This window comes from Haliotis rufescens, unplaced genomic scaffold (assembly GCF_023055435.1).
Source record: "Haliotis rufescens isolate VD_foot unplaced genomic scaffold, xgHalRufe1.0.p SCAF_30, whole genome shotgun sequence".
NCBI lineage: Eukaryota > Metazoa > Mollusca > Gastropoda > Lepetellida > Haliotidae > Haliotis > Haliotis rufescens.
The window spans coordinates 5,639,580-5,659,779 of NW_025964002.1; the positions used below are offsets into that span (position 1 = coordinate 5,639,580).

General features: G+C 40.5%; 1 protein-coding gene across 8 annotated transcripts in view; it reads right to left on the bottom strand.

The window, feature by feature from the left end:
- Positions 1–1,621: 1,621 nt before the first annotated feature.
- Positions 1,622–20,200, bottom strand: part of LOC124143308 (probable Na(+)/H(+) antiporter nhx-9) — a 97,658-nt gene continuing 79,079 nt past the window's right edge. Inside the window, exons 10-15 of one of the 8 annotated variants that reach the window (XM_048380443.1) lie at positions 12,083–12,296; positions 11,797–11,904; positions 9,919–10,079; positions 8,580–8,601; positions 8,253–8,274; positions 1,622–5,774 (exon numbers count right to left, since the gene is read on the bottom strand). In XM_048380443.1, coding sequence (XP_048236400.1) covers positions 8,596–8,601; positions 9,919–10,079; positions 11,797–11,904; positions 12,083–12,296 — 489 coding nt within the window. In that variant the 3' untranslated portion in view covers positions 1,622–5,774; positions 8,253–8,274; positions 8,580–8,595. Of the gene's footprint in view, positions 5,775–7,665; positions 10,080–11,796; positions 11,905–12,082; positions 12,297–20,200 lie in introns of those variants that run through there. The other 7 variants (XM_048380442.1, XM_048380441.1, XM_048380444.1 and 4 more) reach the window with 7 other exon arrangements.

Here is a 20,200-nt window from a genome sequence, read left to right on the forward strand (position 1 = left end):
TTGTCCTTATTTTTGTTCCGTCTCACACCTGCAGGGGATCTGGCGGTTTAGAGATCCCTGGGTTGGGAGCCTCACTGAACAATATATACTCAAAGCACTTTAACCTTCATTGTCTTTAATGTTCTTGACTTGTGTACAGGGTAAATGGCTGAAACAAACAAAACAGCCAATAACTATGATTGTTGAGACGTGAGAGTCTATACATAGACTACCGTACCGAACATGACGAATACGCCAGGGTTTATAAACGGTCAGATCTGACAACAGCATATGTACCACGGTAGTACAGTTATTAGATTACTCACACAAAGAATGCCTGGGGGTTGTGAGGTTTATCGCTTACCGAAACCAGGTGAGAACCCAAACACATGGCCTGCTTGTAGACCATTTTGCACATGAACACAAGAAACCTAAATCTGCACAGAAGAGTGCACATGCATACCACTAAAAAGGAGTGAATGAATACCACTACAAATAAACTTGTTACTGTGTAACGGAATACTTTTCAGTCTAAAATGTGTGTTGTCAGCAATTTATCATCCCAAACTGGCTCCCACAGGAGATATCGCTTGGGTGAAATCAAGCGATATCTATACTGTAGATATCGCTGCAATGAAATTGCATCACAATGCTTTGCAGACCATTGTGACGTCATTGGTTACCATGACGTCACTATCAAATGACATCACTAATGGCTCTGCTACTGAAGCTGTTAGCAGTACTTTTTACACTTAAGACACTGCATGCTTATTACTTTCTACAAACTGAAAAAGTTGGAAGAATGATGTTGGATGATAAATAAAATCTCACACTCATGTCTATATATCATCAATACATCCACAGTCTACAATGTGTGCTGACAGCAATATTTCAGCAATACATCCACAGTCTACAATGTGTGTAGTCAGCAATATTTCATCACTACATCCACAGTCTACAATGTGCGTAGTCAGCAATATTTCATCACTACATCCACAGTCTACAATGTGCGTAGTCAGCAATATTTCATCAATACAACCAGTCTAAAATGTGTGTTGTCAGCAATATTTCAGCAATACATCCAGTCTAAAATGTGTGTTGTGAGCAATATTTCAGCAATACATCCAGTCTAAAATGTGTGTTGTTAGCAATATTTCAGCAATACATCCAGTCTAAAATGTGTGTTGTCAGCAAAATTTCAGCAATACATCAAGTCTAAAATGTGTCTTGTCAGCAAAATTTCAGCAATACATCAAGTCTAAAATGTGTCTTGTCAGCAAAATTTCTACAACATATCCAGTATAAAATGTGTGTTGTTCACAGTATTTCTTCATCTTTGTTAACTGACTTAAGAAAGTCCAGTTTCAACCCTTGTCGAACTAGGCTTGAATTACAAGGTTATATTTTGGCCTGACTAACAAGCTTATGCCTAGTCCAATCAAATCACGTAATGAAATCAACATCCGGTTCTTAAACTTCCATGCAGATTTTGGTTATCTGCATCAGTAAATGCTCTCTATATTACCAGCCTCGCTTGTCATGGATACTGTTCAAAACAGAAAGAAATCCAATTCACTCGTTCACTCACTTAATGTGAGGAGCAGCATCAGAACAAGGTTGTTAAAAAACCACAAAAGACCTGTTGTTTCTAGTTTGTTTATTTCATCATGATATTAATACTTGGACTACAACACCCCTTCTCCCCACTGATATCCACCATAGCCATGTACACTACGAGATGACATCACCATCGATGATCACTCCACCCTTGATGGTCACATCGCCCTTCACTCTCCATTGTCACATCACCCCAAACGGTCGCACCACCCTTGACGGTCACACTACATTCGACATCTGCTGTATATGCACACACATAAACCACATGACATGTAAAATTCTTGAATTGTTTAAAAGAAATAAAGACATGCCTTAACTAGTATCATTTCTAGCCTGACCTCAATCAACTTAAAAAGAACTTAAAAAGAATCACCACAGTTATTTAATCTCAATTAGGAGTCAATCCCCTTGGATTCCTTAATCATTTCAGATTTGGAACATAATTGGTTCCTGGTAAGAAACACCCTCTTCATGTGTCCATGATTCGCTGATGTCCCACAAGCACATAAATCTATTTCTACCCATCAACTGTGTCGACAGCATATCAATACTCACGAATCTCCATTGGAAATATTATACAGGAAATCGTTTGGCAACCGCCTCCTGCCGCATATGTTCTGGAAGGCATGTCTCATAATGCATAAGGACATATTTGTAAAGGTTGCATACAAAGTAAACGATTACAATGGAATCTTTGGTAAACATTCTTGTGTAAGCACTTCCTTCTGGCATCATTGATTGTTAATGCATTCTGAATAAGGCTGATGATAATGAAAGAATACACAACAGAAATGTTTGTGAATGTATATATATAAATATGCTCATGAGTAAACAGAATAAATATCCTGGTAATATGCCAGAGGTATTGTACTGCATCTAGGACATAAAGTATGAATGAAGCAACACCAGAGACAATACAAGATGCAATCTCTGGCTGGGAACATCTTTTACTGTATACAATCTCTGGTACCATCACAGACTGAAGATAAAATCTCTGGCAATTTCAGATGTCACATGCAATTTCTGGCAATATCAGTGACCATATACAATCTCTGGTACCATCACAGACTGAAGATAAAATCTCTGGCAATTTCAGATGTCACATACAATCTCTGGCAATATCAGTGACCATATACAATCTCTGGTACCATCACAGACTGAAGATAAAATCTCTGGCAATTTCAGATGTCACATACAATCTCTGGCAATATCAGTGACCATATACAATCTCTGGTACCATCAGAGACCATATACAATCGCTGGCAATATCAGTGACCATATACAATCTCTGGCAATATCAGAGACCATATACAATCTCTGGCAATATCAGTGACCATGTACAATCTCTGGCAATATCAGTGACCATATACAATCACTGACAATATCAGAGACCATATACAATCACTGGCAATATCAGTAACTATATACAATCTCTGACAATATCAGTGACCATATACAATCACTGACAATATCAGAGACCATATACAATATCTGGTACCATCAGAGACCATATACAATCTCTGGCAATATCAGAGACCATATACAATCACTGACAATATCAGTAACCATATACAATCTCTGGTACCACCAGAGACCATATACAATCACTGGCAATATCAGAGACCATATACAATCTCTGGCAATATCAGAGACCATATACAATCTCTGGTAATATCAGAGACCATATACAATCTCTGGCAATATCAGTGACCATATACAATCTCTGGTACCGTCAAAGACCATATACAATCTCTGGTACCGTCAAAGACCATATACAATCTCTGGCAATATCAGAGACCATATACAATCTCTGGTAATATCAGAGACCATATACAATCTCTGTCAATATCAGTAACCATATACAATCTCTGGTACCATCAGAGACCATATTCAATCTCTGGCAATATCAGAGGTCATGTTCAATCTCTGGCAATATCAGAGGTAATATACAATCTCTGGCAATATCAGAGACCATATACATTATCTGGTACCATCAGAGACCGTATACAAATATCAGAGACCATATACAACCTTTGATATTATCAAAGACTATAAACAATCTCTGGCAATCTTGGAGGAACTCTACCGGTACAATCTCTGGTAATATCAGAGGCCAAGTACAATCTCTGGCAACATCAGATGTCATGTACAATCTCTGGCAATATGACGTGCTCTCACATACAACACAGTTCTTTAAGTTAGGATATAAATAACTGAATGAACTACAGCCCCCAACTGAAATCTAATACAGCCTCTTCCAAGGTGGGTAGCACAAGATTTCAGGTCAGTTCAAACGGAAAGACAATCTCACAAAGGGATGCTTGCACTTATCGAAGCCTTCCGGTACACAAGCCAATAAAACACAAAACATACCTAACCATGGCTGACAAACACAGGTTCTATGTGTATCAGATCGCACCGACATGTTAGATCACCACAACAGTACCATGGTCATTCTTTACTGCTAAACTATCATGTTGCCGTACACAGCACAACTGACAAGGCACAACACAACAGATCTTTCTCCAACAGGAACTGATGTTGGCGTCCTTAGGGTCAATGACCTTCATTGCCTGGCCATGACCGTCATGGTGACTGGATACCAAACACCCATACATAGTGGTAATATAACATGGTACATAAGGGTGGATGCTCAAAACAATGGAAAGGCCACCCAAGATTTATAATACAGGAATTTCTGAAGGCTGCACATTGATAAAAAAAACACTCCATAGAAACTTTCAATAGCAAATAGCATAACAATATTACTCTTATATACATTTAATTATTTTTAAAAAATTTAAAATATTAATATTTGTATAAGAAATTGACAATACTCTGAGGCGTTAGTAACATAGTAGTATTTTACAGTGTATAATACTTTCTGATACTATTTAATTTCATCGCTGTAATGTGAATAAGCAAAACACATTTCATCATGAGCTACAAGTTTAGAGTATTTCTAACACTGCAATTATCATGATTATTAGCCCAACTTGTGGAAGTCTGTAAAGGCATGTTCAAAGGACATGACTGGGCAACCAACTTCTCCCAGTCTTGTGGTCAGTACGCCTGCACTAGGACAGAGTTACATTAAGGCTGAACGAGTTATTGCATCTAAATGGCTGTTGTTCCCCTGCTGACTTACTGCTGAAAAGCATAATTGAAAACATTCATACAATTGTCTTCAATATCCTGGTAACCAGACCAAAAACTCCTTCCCCAATTATCCAGAGTACAATGTCGCCATTCTATCATGACAAATACCCTTGGCACCTTCACAACCAAAGCTTTGTTTAAAGAAGTGTCACAATATTAGCCCAGTTATCTCCCTTGGGAGGGTAATTCGATTGGAGATAACAAAGACCTTTTATATATCTATATATGTCTTTGGACAGTACTAAGCATCACGTCAATCAAATCAGGCTAAATACAAAGCTATGGTAGTGAATGGGTCCTGGATATTTATCCAAACTAAATGGTGAGTTATTCAAGGATTAAAATATTCCACTGTTATATGAGAGCTTCATACTGATTTGGAAACTTATGGGACAATTAACTGTCACATGATGGTCAAGCAGACCATATTGCTCAGGACTGGAAGGTAATTAATGTGAGAGTTCATGCAATGATCCGAGGGCCTTGGAGACTGGAGCATGCTGCTTATGTATTTGCCTGTATTTCTAACAAGTTTATTTACATTGAGCTGTCTTTGCACACATACTTGCTGATTGCATCGACTGTAGCTTGCATTGTGGTGTGATGGACGACGACCCATCTGTCATGTATTTTCACTGATCACAAAGATACAACAACAAAACTGACTGGGTATATAAAAAACATTTTTCCCCACAGAAACTGATGTCCTGGCACAATGTTAACTGGTTTTGAACTTGTTTCATAAATGTACAATTGTATAATCGTAAAAAGCTGTCATTTTTTAATAATAATCAATGTAAATACACTGTATCATGTGAAATATGAGATCAAATTTTCAGTTCGAGATATGAAATTTAGAATTCATAAACGTGACATATGAATTATTATCACTTGATCAGGGAATTCTTACAGACATCTTTTATATAACATCATCCAAACTCCAGGGCTGTGTTTGTTCGATCCATGTTCCAACAGACACCATGCCGGAGCCTCCACAACCAATGACGGCCTGCTCCCTCCTGAAAAAGCAGCAAGTGACCAACTCAGACAAACCTCCCTCTCATGGTTCAAGGTGGGACAACCTTATCACAGAGAGTAGGAAACTAAGACCTTATCATAGAGAGTAGGAAACTAAGACTTGTACCTTATCATAGAGAGTAGGAAACTAAGACTTGTACCCTTTCATAGAGAGTAGGAAACTAAGACTTGTACCTTATCATAGAGAGTAGGAAACTAAGACCCTATCATAGAGAGTAGGAAACTAAGACTTGTACCTTATCACAGAGAGTAGGAAACTAAGACCTTATCATAGAGAGTAGGAAACTAAAACCTTATCATAGAGAGTAGGAAACTAAGACTTGTACCTTATCACAGAGAGTAGGAAACTAAGACCTTATCATAGAGAGTAGGAAACTAAAACCTTATCATAGAGAGTAGGAAACTAAGACTTGTACCCTTTCATAGAGAGTAGGAAACTAAGACTTGTACCTTATCATAGAGAGTAGGAAACTAAGACTTGTACCTTATCATAGAGAGTAGGAAACTAAGACTTGTACCTTATCATAGAGAGTAGGAAACTAAGACTTGTACCTTATCATAGAGAGTAGGAAACTAAGACTTGTACCTTATCATAGAGAGTAGGAAACTAAGACTTGTACCTTATCATAGAGAGTAGGAAACTAAGACTTGTACCTTATCATTTGGTCATTTGGTCATTTGACAAGCAGGATTGCCAAAGGGCAAGCCATAACTTCAGTCACCTGGTTGATACAGTCTATATTGACCCATATATATGTGAAACTGGTTGAGTAACTCATACAGCTCATCTTTGGACTTTGGGATTTTAATATATGTATATACACAAGTATTTCTTCTTATTGCTGTTGTATCATTTGTTGATATGGCCCTGTTAGCTTATGACAGATTTTGTGGGAAAGTAGATTGTGGTGTCTTAAGTCTACCCCGAGGGAAAAGTGTTATAACTTGGTCACCTGCCACCAATTTGTTACCCAGCCTGTAATTTACCAAAACTGTAACTTCCCCTAAAATATTCAAGTGTAAGCCATGTCATTTAAAATGAAAAAATAGAAAACCAGTATATGTTGGATGTCTTAAATAGTGTGTGAACATAAAGAAAAATACAACTGACATCATAAACATGTCAAGACAAAATGAAGGGTACCCAATTATCATTTTCTGACAAACCTTATTTAAACAGATAATACCATAATTAAACAACACTAAGAAACATAATGTCATAGTCAATGTTTGTTCAGAAAATGATCACAACTTTAATATCTAGTAAACTTACAAAAATGTTTGATTAATTTAACATCACATTTAAAAAACAATCTAATACAATTTAAGTTAGAAAAAAAAGTTAATGTAACATATTTCAATTTAAATATAGTAAAAATACCGTCATAGTTATCATATTAAAACACCATGTCATTAAATGCATATTTATTATGATCAAGCAAAAGTAAATCACTGCAATGCAACATGTCTCATGGTTGGCTTTATTCCAGTATGCAGCAGTCAAATAAAAGGGTAGCAGTAAATGCAATCTCATTTAAATCAGACCTCAGTTCTCGCTACCGCTAAACAAAGATCTGAGGACATCCCATTACGGGTCACCTTTCATCCGACCAATCAGAGCATCACTTACCAGATTATGAAAGTGACAGTCGGAATGTGATTTCTGATCATGCAGCCTCGAAAACTTTAACTCCGAACGATAGTTACGGGTTTAACAACTGTATCCATACAATCTAGACCATCTATTAGCCATTCCAGAATGATCTTTTGTTCAGGTTTCAAATTTGTAATCGAGAATTTGTCAAAATATGATTCGATGCGTAGTCGCCATTTGAAATTAGTGCCGTAAAGCACGAGAAAGCTGCCTTCTGATTGGTCATTCCATTGGTCGGTCAAAGTTCGCGCAAGGTCGGTCTGACATGACCCGTAATAGGATGTCCTCAGATCTTTGTTTAGCGGGAGCGATAACTAAGATCTGATTTTAATGAGATTGCAGTAAATGTGGAGCCATTTGCTGCCTACCCTCTGCACTAACACCATCAGGGAGTAGCAGGAAGAAACTGTGCTATAACTACTATATCACGTCCATCTCCTGGTACTGGCTGACACAGAGGGAGATAACCTTGATATAGAGCAAGGACAAAGGCTACAACATTCATCATATGCTTTGTTTGTCTTTAGTGCCTGATTTATCTCCAAACTCTCAAGTTTCAGGTGAAGCTGTTACCATGGTAATTCAAAATAGATCACAGTTTCTAAAGAGATGAAGACTTGAAAACAAGTTTAAATTTGTTCTTATCTGTACATTGGATGGAATTATCTTGTGTTAATCGCATATGATAAATATAGTCTCGCTATGCTGGAGGTATATATGGGTATATCGTTCACAATGAGCAAAAAGGAGTATGTTTTAACACGAGAGTTTACTATGCGCCAATGCAACTGCAGTCTGTACTTACAAATATCAGGGACGAAGCAGCCCTTACACAAAATATCTACGTTAAAAGCTCCAATATGTATGAATTCATTTCAAGATTTAGAAATAGAAAGTAAATATTTTTCCAATCAATTGGTAATGAAATTAAGATCTTACATCAACTCTCAACTCATAAATTTTTGCGGTAACAATCTGAATTAAGAATACTGGTGACCCCATAGTCTGTGGAGTGCTGGGGAACAAGCTTGATACTTGCAGCGAGCTCTGTTTCACACTGGTTACCACTGGTATGTATGTTTCAAAAGGAGAGAAATTCAGTACCTGAGTGCAAGAACAAATAAATATGTACCTGATTTAATTCTTGTTCACTTCTGTCTAAAGAAAAAGGTATGGACATTATCAGTTAATGCATAATATGAAATATTGAGCATTTGAAGAATATGAACATCAAAATTTGAACAGAAACCATGACAACTGCATGTGATTACATAAATTCTTGCATGAAATAAATAGTATATACAAATGAAGCAACCGAGTCATGTCATGTCCATTGTTGGAGAAAAAATATGTCAAATCAAACATTACTTTTATATGCTAAACCCCAAATTGATCTCACAAAACAACTGATTCGGTCATAATTAACTGGCATGAAGAGTTGTCTCCCCTGGACAATATGCCACCATGCCATACTCAAAAGCTTTTTGTTTTCAAATTATCAATTTCCGTCTCTTGAATTCATTCAGTATTTGGAATGGAATTTGTTTTAAAAGAGGTCAAATTTCAAGGGATGTATAATAAATATGAGTAAAATTAACTGTACAAATATTTACAATGCTTTTAACATAAAATGTCATATATATTACAATGTTGCATCTTTGGGAAAGGGGGAGAGGAGTCATCTATAAATAGCATAATCGTTTGCATGAGAAAAATTAAATGTGACTTGTTGTCATGGCAACAGGTATAATATCACACCATGGAAACTGCAAAGGCACAGAAAGGACGTAGAAATTTCCTAGATTTCACTGTCATTATAAATACGTCATTTCAATATCCGACTCCTCCCCAGAATCAATCTCAAACCCATTGGTTGCACATTGATGATTGCTAAAATTAACTTGTATGCCGTCGTATTCTTCCGGCTCCGAATCGTCAGTGTGTTGCAGCCATTCCGAAACACGGGATTTCACATCTTGTTGGTATGATACTTCGTCAAAAATAATTTCTGCTTCAGATGGACATTTTCTATACACATTGCCATCTTGCATTTCAATTGGCTGCCAGTGTTTTGGTGATTGGGGCGAAGAGGCTTTCCCCGGCAGGGACAGAGATTTGCGGATCTGTGGTGGTCGATGGAGATGACCCGGAATGATGACGTGGTGCGGAGGCGGAAACACGGAATGTGCCGAGTGGAGCAGGTTGTTTGTCTTGTCGCCATTCTGAATGGAAATTGGTGACGCAATGGGCTCCTCCTCCCCTCCTAAGTCCCAGGGATTGGGAGTTGTAGTGTCTGCCGCAGCCACGTTCGGGCTATCACCTAATACCTCCACCTTTTGGCTAAATTGTTGTTGAAAGATTTCAAATACAGATGGTGTATGCGTTTGTTCAGGGGGTGCTGTAAGCGTAGTCTGTGGCGACACGTACGGCGACCCAGATTCCAGAAGATTGTGGTAAGATGGATTGCTCACCCAAGATGGTGCCTCCGACATGAGAGGCTTTTCGTCATCGGCCATGATTAGCGTTGTGAGGCTCGGGACAATGTCGTTTGTAGAGATTCTTTTCCATGGCAACGTTCTCTCAGCTGCAGTTTCCTCAACAGGGACTTTCTGGTCTGTGTCGAGCATTGGCGCTGAAATAAACAGGTCACAATTAAAGTACACTTACCGTATTCGACGTAATAAGCGCCCCGCTCTAATAAGCGCCCACGGCGATATTTGCTAATATATTGGCTAGTGAACAATCCCAATCCGCACCCCTTCCGATTGATCAATGTCCACAAGACTTATTTATTCGTTTATAATTCGCACTCGTGTGTTATATCACCCTTAATTATGTGCAATTAAATTCTTGAAAAATATATCTGTCGTATGTAAACATTTCAGGCTGTTAGCATAAACCACGAAATTTACGATCTTTCAACTCAAAATATTATTCTAAAAAGCGCCCCCTATTTCTAATTTTGAGAGCGCCCTGAGCGCTTATTACGTTGAATACGGTAATGGTAATACTAACGTAATGACATGGAGTGAATTAAGCTCTCATGTTAAACCTGGATACAACTGATTCTTTCTCTCTTTGAGTTGATGGGTGATTTTCACCTTCCCAATGATTGAAACATTTGTATGTAATCAAAGTGAATCACTGGTTTTTCTAATTGATTCTCAATTTTTGCAGATTGTCATCACACAGCTGGAATACAGCTTACTGCAGTGTTAAAGAACAGACATACACTTATCCAATGATTCAGCGTATACATGATGACTCCATTTAATCATTCCACTAATATAAAGCATGGCTCCATGATTCACCTATCTACAATGGATCCATGATTCACCTATCTACAATGGCTCCATGATTCACCTATCTACAATGGCTCCATGATTCACTTATCTACAGTGGCTCCATGATTCACTTATCTACAATGGCTCCATGATTCACCTATCTACAATGGCTCCATGATTCATCTATCTACAATGGCTCCTTGATTCACCTATATACAATGGCTCCATGATTCACCTATATACAATGGCTCCATGATTCATCTATCAACAGTGGCTCCATGATTCACCTATATACAATGGCTCCATGATTCACCTATATACAATGGCTCCATGATTCATCTATCTACAGTGGCTCCATGATTCACCCATATACAATGGCTCCATGATTCACCTATCTACAGTGGCTCCATGATTCACCCATATACAATGGCTCCATGATTCACCTATATACAGTGGCTCCATGATTCACCCATATACAATGGCTCCATGATTCATCTATCTACAGTGGCTCCATGATTCACCCATATACAATGGCTCCATGATTCACCTATCTACAGTGGCTCCATGATTCACCCATATACAATGGCTCCATGATTCACCTATATACAATGGCTCCATGATTCATCCATATACAAAGGCTCCATGATTGACCTATCAACAATGGCTCCATGATTCACCTATATACAATGGCTCCATGATTCATCCATATACAAAGGCTCCATGATTCACCTATATACAATGGCTCCATAACTCACCTATATACAATGGCTCTATGAATCACCTTTATACAATGGCTCCATGATTGACCTATATATAATTGATTCCTTATTCACCTATATACAATGGCTCCATAATTCACTTATATACAATGGCTCCATGATTCACCTATATACAATGGCTCCATAATTCACTAGATGCAATGGCTCCATGATTCACCTATATACAATGGCTCCATGATTCACTATAAACAATGGCTCCATGATTCAACTATATACAATGGCTCCATAATTAAATATATATACAATGGCTCTATGATTTGGCTATATACACCAACTCTAGACTTACACATGTTGCCTCCGGCCAGATTGGAGGAGGACCCCAAAGAGAAGACGACTCTGTCACTTGTGGTGGACTCCTGGGCGGGCATCAAGCTGTTGGTGAACTGATCCACTACTGAAACACAAACAAGGAGTGAGTGAGTGAAGGAGTGAGTGAGTGAGTGAGTGAGTAGAGAAGTGAAGGAGTGAGTGAACGAAGGAGTCAAATTTTACTAGTTTCTGCAACATTCCAGCCAAATGACGACAGGGGGACATGACTAATAGGCTTCACTAGGTTGGTGTGAACCGTATACCTGGGGGCTGTTCTGTGCTGGACTTTGTCTCATTACTGAAGGTGACCACTTTGACGGGCTGAGGTTCTACCATGCTGGGACTGCCATTCTGGGGATTTCCTCTGCGGGTCTTGTAGGCCTGGCTGATGAGGCGCCGAAGTTGGTAGCGCTCCTTGTGCCGAAAAGGGGAATGATTGCAAACTTCAGATAGTGAATACTTTCTATCTCTCACCCACTGCAAGAAACAAGAGAAAACTTAAGAAACTAATGTGACAGCCGTTAGCATGACAAAAAACGTATATGTATGCTGGTTACCTAAAACCCTTCAATATACAACAGTTGATATAAGATAACCTGACACATTTGTGCTTGTGCTGTTGTGAAGAAGTCAACACTAGGTCCACACGAAAGAGGCCTAACTGACAAGGTCCAGACTAGAGACGTCTAACTGACAAGGTCTGGACTAGTGGGGTCTAACTGACAAGGTCTGGACTAGAGGGGTCTTACTGACAAGGTCCAGACTAGAGGGGTCTAACTGACAAGGTCCGGACTAGAGGGGTCTAACTGACAAGGTCCAGACTAGAGACGTCTAACTGACAAGGTCTGGACTAGCGGGGTCTAACTGACAAGGTCTGGACTAGAGGGGTCTTACTGACAAGGTCTGGACTAGAGGGGTCTAACTGACAAGGTCCGGACTAGAGGGGTCTAACTGACAAGGTCTGGACTAGAGGGGTCTAACTGACAAGGTCCAGACTGGAGGGGTCTAACTGACAAAGTCTGGACTAGAGGGATCTAACTGACAAGGTCCGGACTAGAGGGGTCTAACTGACAAGGTCCAGACTAGAGGGGTCTAACTGACAAGGTCCGACTGGAGGGGTCTAACTGACAAGGTCTGGGCTAGCGGGGTCTTACTGACTAGGTCTGGACTAGAGGGGTCTAATTGACAAGGTCCGGACTAGAGGGGTCTAACTGACAAGGTCTGGACTAGAGGGGTCTTACTGACAAGGTCTGGACTAGAGACGTCTAACTGACAAGGTCTGGACTAGCGGGGTCTAACTGACAAGGTCTGGACTAGAGGGGTCTTACTGACAAGGTCTGGACTAGAGGGGTCTAACTGACAAGGTCTGGACTAGAGGGGTCTTTCTGACAAGGTCTGGACTAGAGGGGTCTAATTGACAAGGTCCGGACTAGAGGGGTCTAACTGACAAGGTCTGGACTAGCGGGGTCTAACTGACAAGGTCTGGACTTGCGGGGTCTTACTGACAAGGTCTGGACTAGAGGGGTCTAATTGACAAGGTCCGGACTAGAGGGGTCTAACTGAAAAGGTCCAGACTAGCAGGGTCTAACTGACAAGGTCTGGACTAGAGGGGTCTTACTGACAAGGTCTGGACTAGAGGGGTCTAACTGACAAGGTCCGACTAGAGGGGTCTAACTGACAAGGTCCGGACTAGAGGGGCCTAACTGACAAGGTCCGGACTAGAGTCATCCACACTAGGTCCACACGAAAGAGGCTTAACTGACAAGGTCCGGACTAGAGGGGTCTAACTGACAAGGTCTGGACTAGAGGGGTCTAACTGACAAGGTCTGGACTAGAGGGATCTTACTGACAAGGTCTGGACTAGCGGGGTCTAACTGACAAGGTCTGGACTAGAGGGGTCTAACTGACAAGGTCTGGACTAGAGGGGTCTAACTGACAAGGTCTGGACTTGAGAGGTCTAACTGACAAGGTCTGGACTGGAGGGGTCTAACTGACAAGGTCTGGACTAGAGGGGTCTAACTGACAAGGTCCGGACTATGAAGATCTAAGTGACAAGGCCCAGACAAGACGTCTAACTGACAAGGTCCGGACTAGAGTCATCCACACTAGGTCCACACTAAAGAGGTCTGACTGACAAGGTCCAGACAAGCGGGGTCTAACTGACAAGGTCCGGACTAGCGGGGTCTGTCAAGGTCCGTACTAGTGAGGTCTAACTGACAAGGTCTGGGCTAGAGAGGTCTTACCGACAAGGTCCGGACGAGCGGGGTCTAACTGACAAGGTCTGGACTATAAAGATCTAAGTGACAAGATCTGGACTAAAAAGGTCTAAGTGACAAGGTCCAGACTAGAGACATCTACCTGACAAGGTCCGGACTAAAGTCGTCCACTCTAGGTCCACACTAAGGAGGTCTGACTGACAAGGTCTGGGCTATAAAGATCTAAGTGACAAGATCTGGACTAAAAAGGTCTAAGTGACAAGGTCCATTCTAGAGACATCTACCTGACAAGGTCCAGACTAAAGAGGTCTAACTGACAAGGTCCAGACTATGCAGGTCTTAGAGACTGAGTGAGTTTGGCTTCATGGCTTGACCAGTGGCGTGTGTCAGTTTAATGTGGAAGAAAGGCCCCAAATGTAACCATTGAGTGAAGCACACATTTCGCTTGGGTATGAGACAGCTAAACTAAGGATATCAATGGCATAGTCTTTATCAAATAACTTTCCTCCACAGTGCAACTGGAAGACAGGCAATGAACTATTAAAATACACATGTTCCACAGATTCATATGAGATGTAAGAGTATGGTCTTACTCTGCTTTTGTCACTATTCAAGCCAGCCATAGGCTTCACACATTGTATCTGTGTGGAATCAAACTCGACAGCATCAAGAGTGAACACCGTGACCATGATGCTACCTCACACCACCGCGGACAGATACAATGCTGATGTTGACGACAAGATTGCCCACAACCACAGATAACATTCGACCCACGTGGACGAGTTCTCATACAGACACAAGGTCCTCACCCACATGGTTAATACGGAACACAGCAGCTTACGACAAAATGACATATTACCACTTCAAGCTTATGCTTTGAGATTCCCAGCATGGAGTAATGTGATCTGGCATCACAGTTCTTCATCACAGCAACATGTTGAAGTCATGAAGCCTAACTAGTGAGTTAATATCAATGCAACCAGCCTGAGCACAACATTACCGACCTACCTCAAACATATATATCTACAGACCTCCAGATTCCAACAGGGTAGATTGGTGGTCTCTGGGCGATACTTATATCCACTTTCCCTCAATTGATTTCTGTACTTGTCCTCTCCTGGCAGCTGTGCATGCTAATTATACACTGTTTGGCGGAAGTGCAAGAAATCTAGAATGTTTCTTGTGTAAGGAATCTGGTGACGTCAATTATATCACCAAGGTTCTTCACCCGCGTTATGTTTACAACTCAGCAGTCGCTACTTTCAGGGGAATAGTTGCTACTTTCAGGGGAATAGTTGCTACTTTCAGGGGGAATAGTCACTACTTTCAAGGGGAATAGTCACTACTTTCAGGGGGAATAGTCGCTACTTTCAGGGGAATAGTAACTACTTTCAGGGGAATAGTCGCTACTTTCAGGGGGAATAGTCGCTACTTTCAGGGGGAATAGTCACTACTTTCAGGGGAATAGTTGCTACTTTCAGGGGAATAGTCGCTACTTTCAGGGGAATAGTCGCTACTTTCAGGGGGAATAGTCACTACTTTCATGGGGAATAGTCGCTTCTTAAAGGGGGAATAGTCGCTACTTTCAGGGGAATAGTCGCTACTTTCAGGGGGAATAGTCACTACTTAGGGGTATAGCTGCTACTTTCAGGGGGCATGGTGACTATTGTTTGTTAATTGTTTAATTGTTAGCAATATTCCAGCTATATGACGTCGGTCTGTAAATAATCAAGTCTAGACCAGACAATCCAGTGATTGATATCATGAGCATCAATCTATGCACTTAGGATAAGATGACATGCATCGTATCCCTATTGCATAGATCGAGCCTGACCACCCGAACTCATACAACAAGCATAGTCGCCTTTTACAGAAAGTATCGGTTGCTGCAAACCAATTCTAATTCTATCATGGTGTCTACAGGGTGTATAGGATATTCTGAGTGAATTCTTTCTCACATCTTAGTAGTTTCAGAGGTGGTCGGGTAGCCTAGTGGTTAAAGCTTTCGCTCGTCATGCCGTTGACCCAGGTTCGATTCACTACATGGGTACATTGTGATATTGCTGGAATATTGCCAAAAGCAAAGTAAAACCTCATTTACTCACTCTTAGTAGTTCAACACAACAGATCCCATGTCAAATCATGGGGTAGTCCAGTTTCAGTTCTGTCAAATGGCTTGGAATATTGCTAAAATCAGGACAAAAGCATACTCAAATCACTTTGCCACCCTGCCTGTTGCCATCCGTCCTGTTGTCAACCCGTGTTGCCCCCCACCCTTCCACCTGTTGTCAGTTTGCTTACGTGTGATCAACAGGGCTGGTAACTTTCCGGAGATAACACAGGGAGTTAGCATGTGCCAAAGGGATCCCTAGCTTCCACCACATGTTGGATTCACATAACCTACCACAACTGAGTGCACTGCGACCTCCACACAGTGTCTTCAAGCATATGCAGACTTCATCCTGTCCTCAAGGAGAAGGGGCTGTTTTGTTTCAGGAATTCGGGCACATGGACACTATAAAATACGTGGTTATATACTACACCGAGGTCACTTCCTCTGGCAGTCTGAACCACTGCATTTTACAGACGTGTTACACGTACATACCCACCCACTCAGTGCCAGAGAACATACCAGGACAGATGCAAGAGTTACATCAAGGACATCTGGTGTGGACAACCTAACACTCAAGTGGGGTGAAGGGCACTCAAGTGGCAAGGTGAAGGGCAGCAGCAGATATGATTGACTGTCACTCCTTCACAGAAACTTTCCCTTCCTAGAACTACCACCACACCTCAGCAATAGTAGGCACAAGTATACTATTCAGATCTATGCTTAGAAGCATTAGTAATGGCCATATAGCATAGAATATCAACACAAGCCATACAATCATGTGGACACAAACAACATGGCACTATGATGTAATTGCTATACACTACAGTATAGCATTACAAGCCATACAATCATGTGGACACAAGCAACACAGCAGTATGATGTAATGGCTATATATCACAGTATAGCATTACAAGCCATACAATCATGTGGACACAAGCAACACAGCAGTATGATGTAATGGCTATATATCACAGAATATCAACACAAGCCATACAATCATGTGGACACAAACAACATGGCTGTTTGACATAATAGATATACACTGAACAAAAAAAGTTTGCGATCAATAATGTTATAAGGGATATTTTTTTTGTACTGAAGACAGAGCACTAAATTTATAAACCAAAATTATTCATGATCCTAACGTTTCTTGTTCAGTAATATATAACAGTATGATATCATTACAATCTATACACCAGCGCCTTGTTTCTCGGCAGAACTTGATCTGCTTCATGTGCACAGCATGTGGGAATCACTAAGCCTCCTGTAAGTGTGACGTCTTCCCCAATCAATAACACAAGCCACTGCAACCACCTGGTGCAAAAAGTGTGTGTGACCTTCACAGACCATGCTGAGACCTCACAGGGAATTTGTGGCAGAGACTCTCACTTCAAGCAGTGTGCATCTGTCTCCCACACAGTTGAAAAGAAAATAATATTTAATTTTAAAGATAACCAGTTTTCCCACATGTAACAGCTTGGTCCAAAAAACAATCCGACAATGGCTTTGTAAACATTTACAAATAACAACATCAAAATGTCCACAGAATTGGTAAATATTATTTCAGATATACAATGTGAGTCAATCGTTTTAGATCAACTGAATAATCATGAACAAATATGTTTTGTGACCTTAGCAGGTTAAATTAACTAAAAAATGAACTATATATGAAAGGCATCTTCAAGTTTCAGGCAAGTAGACTGGCAGGGGAGTACTTGAGAAATCCTAATCAATATGGCAGGGATGTTGAGGTAAAGATTTACATCACCTCCCTAGAACAAATTACAGTCAGTCCAGTACAGCTACATATGTCTACATATGTATGAAGCCTGGAGAGGGTCTATGCCAGACATACTGCATGTCGGCAACTAATCATGATCCCACATACAGGAGCCGTACCATAGTGGAGTGTGGGCTGAGCAGATCAGTAATACAGACATATAGCAAAACTGGAGCAAGCCGCTATGCAATACAAGCACCATAAGGATTACAAAGTCTATTCTCCAAGACCTATGAAAAACAAGTAACATCTGGTGTCCGCATAAACAAGGACTATTTCCCCTTTTGATAAATATCTTTACCAATATGCACCAATATTCAAATGAAAAAAATATTAATGGCAAACAGTTATTTGCCGCTATGATCAAGGACATATTGTTTCAAGGACCAACCGCACTGATGGATGTATAAACTTACAATGCGTATTGATCATATTCAGACTAACAAGACCGCCACGAATGTCATAACACTCAATCTACAGCAAAAGACAAAACACACAAGTTGAAACTCCTGGAATATTTAGTGACAAATTTCAAATAAAATCTTATGCTAGTTTAGTCAGAAACAAGAAACAAGCTCTGACCAAATAGGGTCTCGGTGCCCATCAGCTGGAAACTGAGAGAGGAACATATACAAACCAACGAATATGTAAACCGTGTTGAAGGTGACGACCACTTCCTCCATCACTGCCGAGGCTCTCTATGTCTCCATAAGATTATTCTTTCCAGCCCATATCTCCAAAAGCAAATCCCAGGGTGATTCCACCACAGCTATAAAATTCCTACCCCCTGATTGTTCAGCCCTTATGGCTGGAATCATAAATACATAGACACAGCATGTTTGAAATGCAGCATGATTCCATGTCTGTGTAGATTCGACAACAGTGCTATTTACAGGGATATTGCTATATTGTCCGACACTGCCTCAATATCATCATCACTGCATACTATCTTTAACTGTCATCATGTACAATGTGTAATATCAGTGTATAAAATTTCCCCAAATTTCAGTCTGACAACCAGACTAGCAACATTGCAAAGTTACCAGACCAGATAAAATGTTGCCAGTCCAGAATTTTCTAGGCTAATGAACAAAAGTAAGAAAAGGGTAAACATAAGAATTAATAGTACTGTTTAACGTTAGTTCTCAGAAAATAACAATAAACAGGTGGATTGTCAACTTATAGTAACTTCAACCCCCGACCATTGGGCATGCAAATTTTTAAAATTGACCATCCGCCAGCAAAGTTGACCATCTCGGACTGTCAGGCATGCAGGTACTTAAAACACTGGTACTTTGTTTGTGTACCCAACCCCTAAAGTGGGTGTATATATATGTACAATAAAATTCATCTTTATCTTTAGCTTTACCACCATCAATGGCCACTTAGGGCTGAAGTCATAGCTAGCAACCATCGTTCTACAGATATATACCCCAGGTACGTTTCTGTATACAGAAATGGACTCTAGCCAGAAACAGAATACAGAACGGTACCCTAGGATGACTCCATTTTGCATTGCACAGATTGCTAAACTGATTCCTTGAGTCTGAATATAGAAGATTTTCTATAGTTTCTGGATTGGAACTGTCATACTGTTGGATGAAATGTATTCCAGCGTGATATACAAAACAAACCCGACCACAGAGTGAAGTATCTATAGTATTCTTACATTCCGCAATGCACAGCATCATCCAGCATGCACCCGAAATCAGACAAACCGGAACTACAACATGAACCAGTTTCAGTTTTGGGTTGAGGAACATGGACTTGTCCGCCATTTAGGGTACTGTTCTGTATTCTGACTTTGGCTCGGGTACCGGGTATTCTGTGTTCTGACTTGGCTAGGGTACATTTCTGTATACTAAGACGTACCTTGGGTACACATCTGTATTTCCCATGCTGACGACCCATTCAGCGAAACAGTTGAAACATTTTCCTAGTGAAAAAACCCAAACAAACACAAACCAGCGAAAGTCACAATGTGAAGTCGTCAAGATCCAAACAGAGAACAGAAAGTCGGTTGTTAAAAAGGTTGTTAAAAAGTCGGTCGCTGACCCAGTGCCCCCTGCTCACCCTCGACCCCTTGACACCTGGCTAGCCATGTTCTGAGCATGCCTTTAACAAATAAACACAAACTTGCCTTCAGTTTGAAACTGGGTCAGCAGCCGTCTGGCCCTGGTGTCAATAGCTGGCACTACAAGCTGCACCCACGATTGTACTGATGAACACAGGGCCTCCTCATCCACCAATGACACTACAATAAGTGAGACAT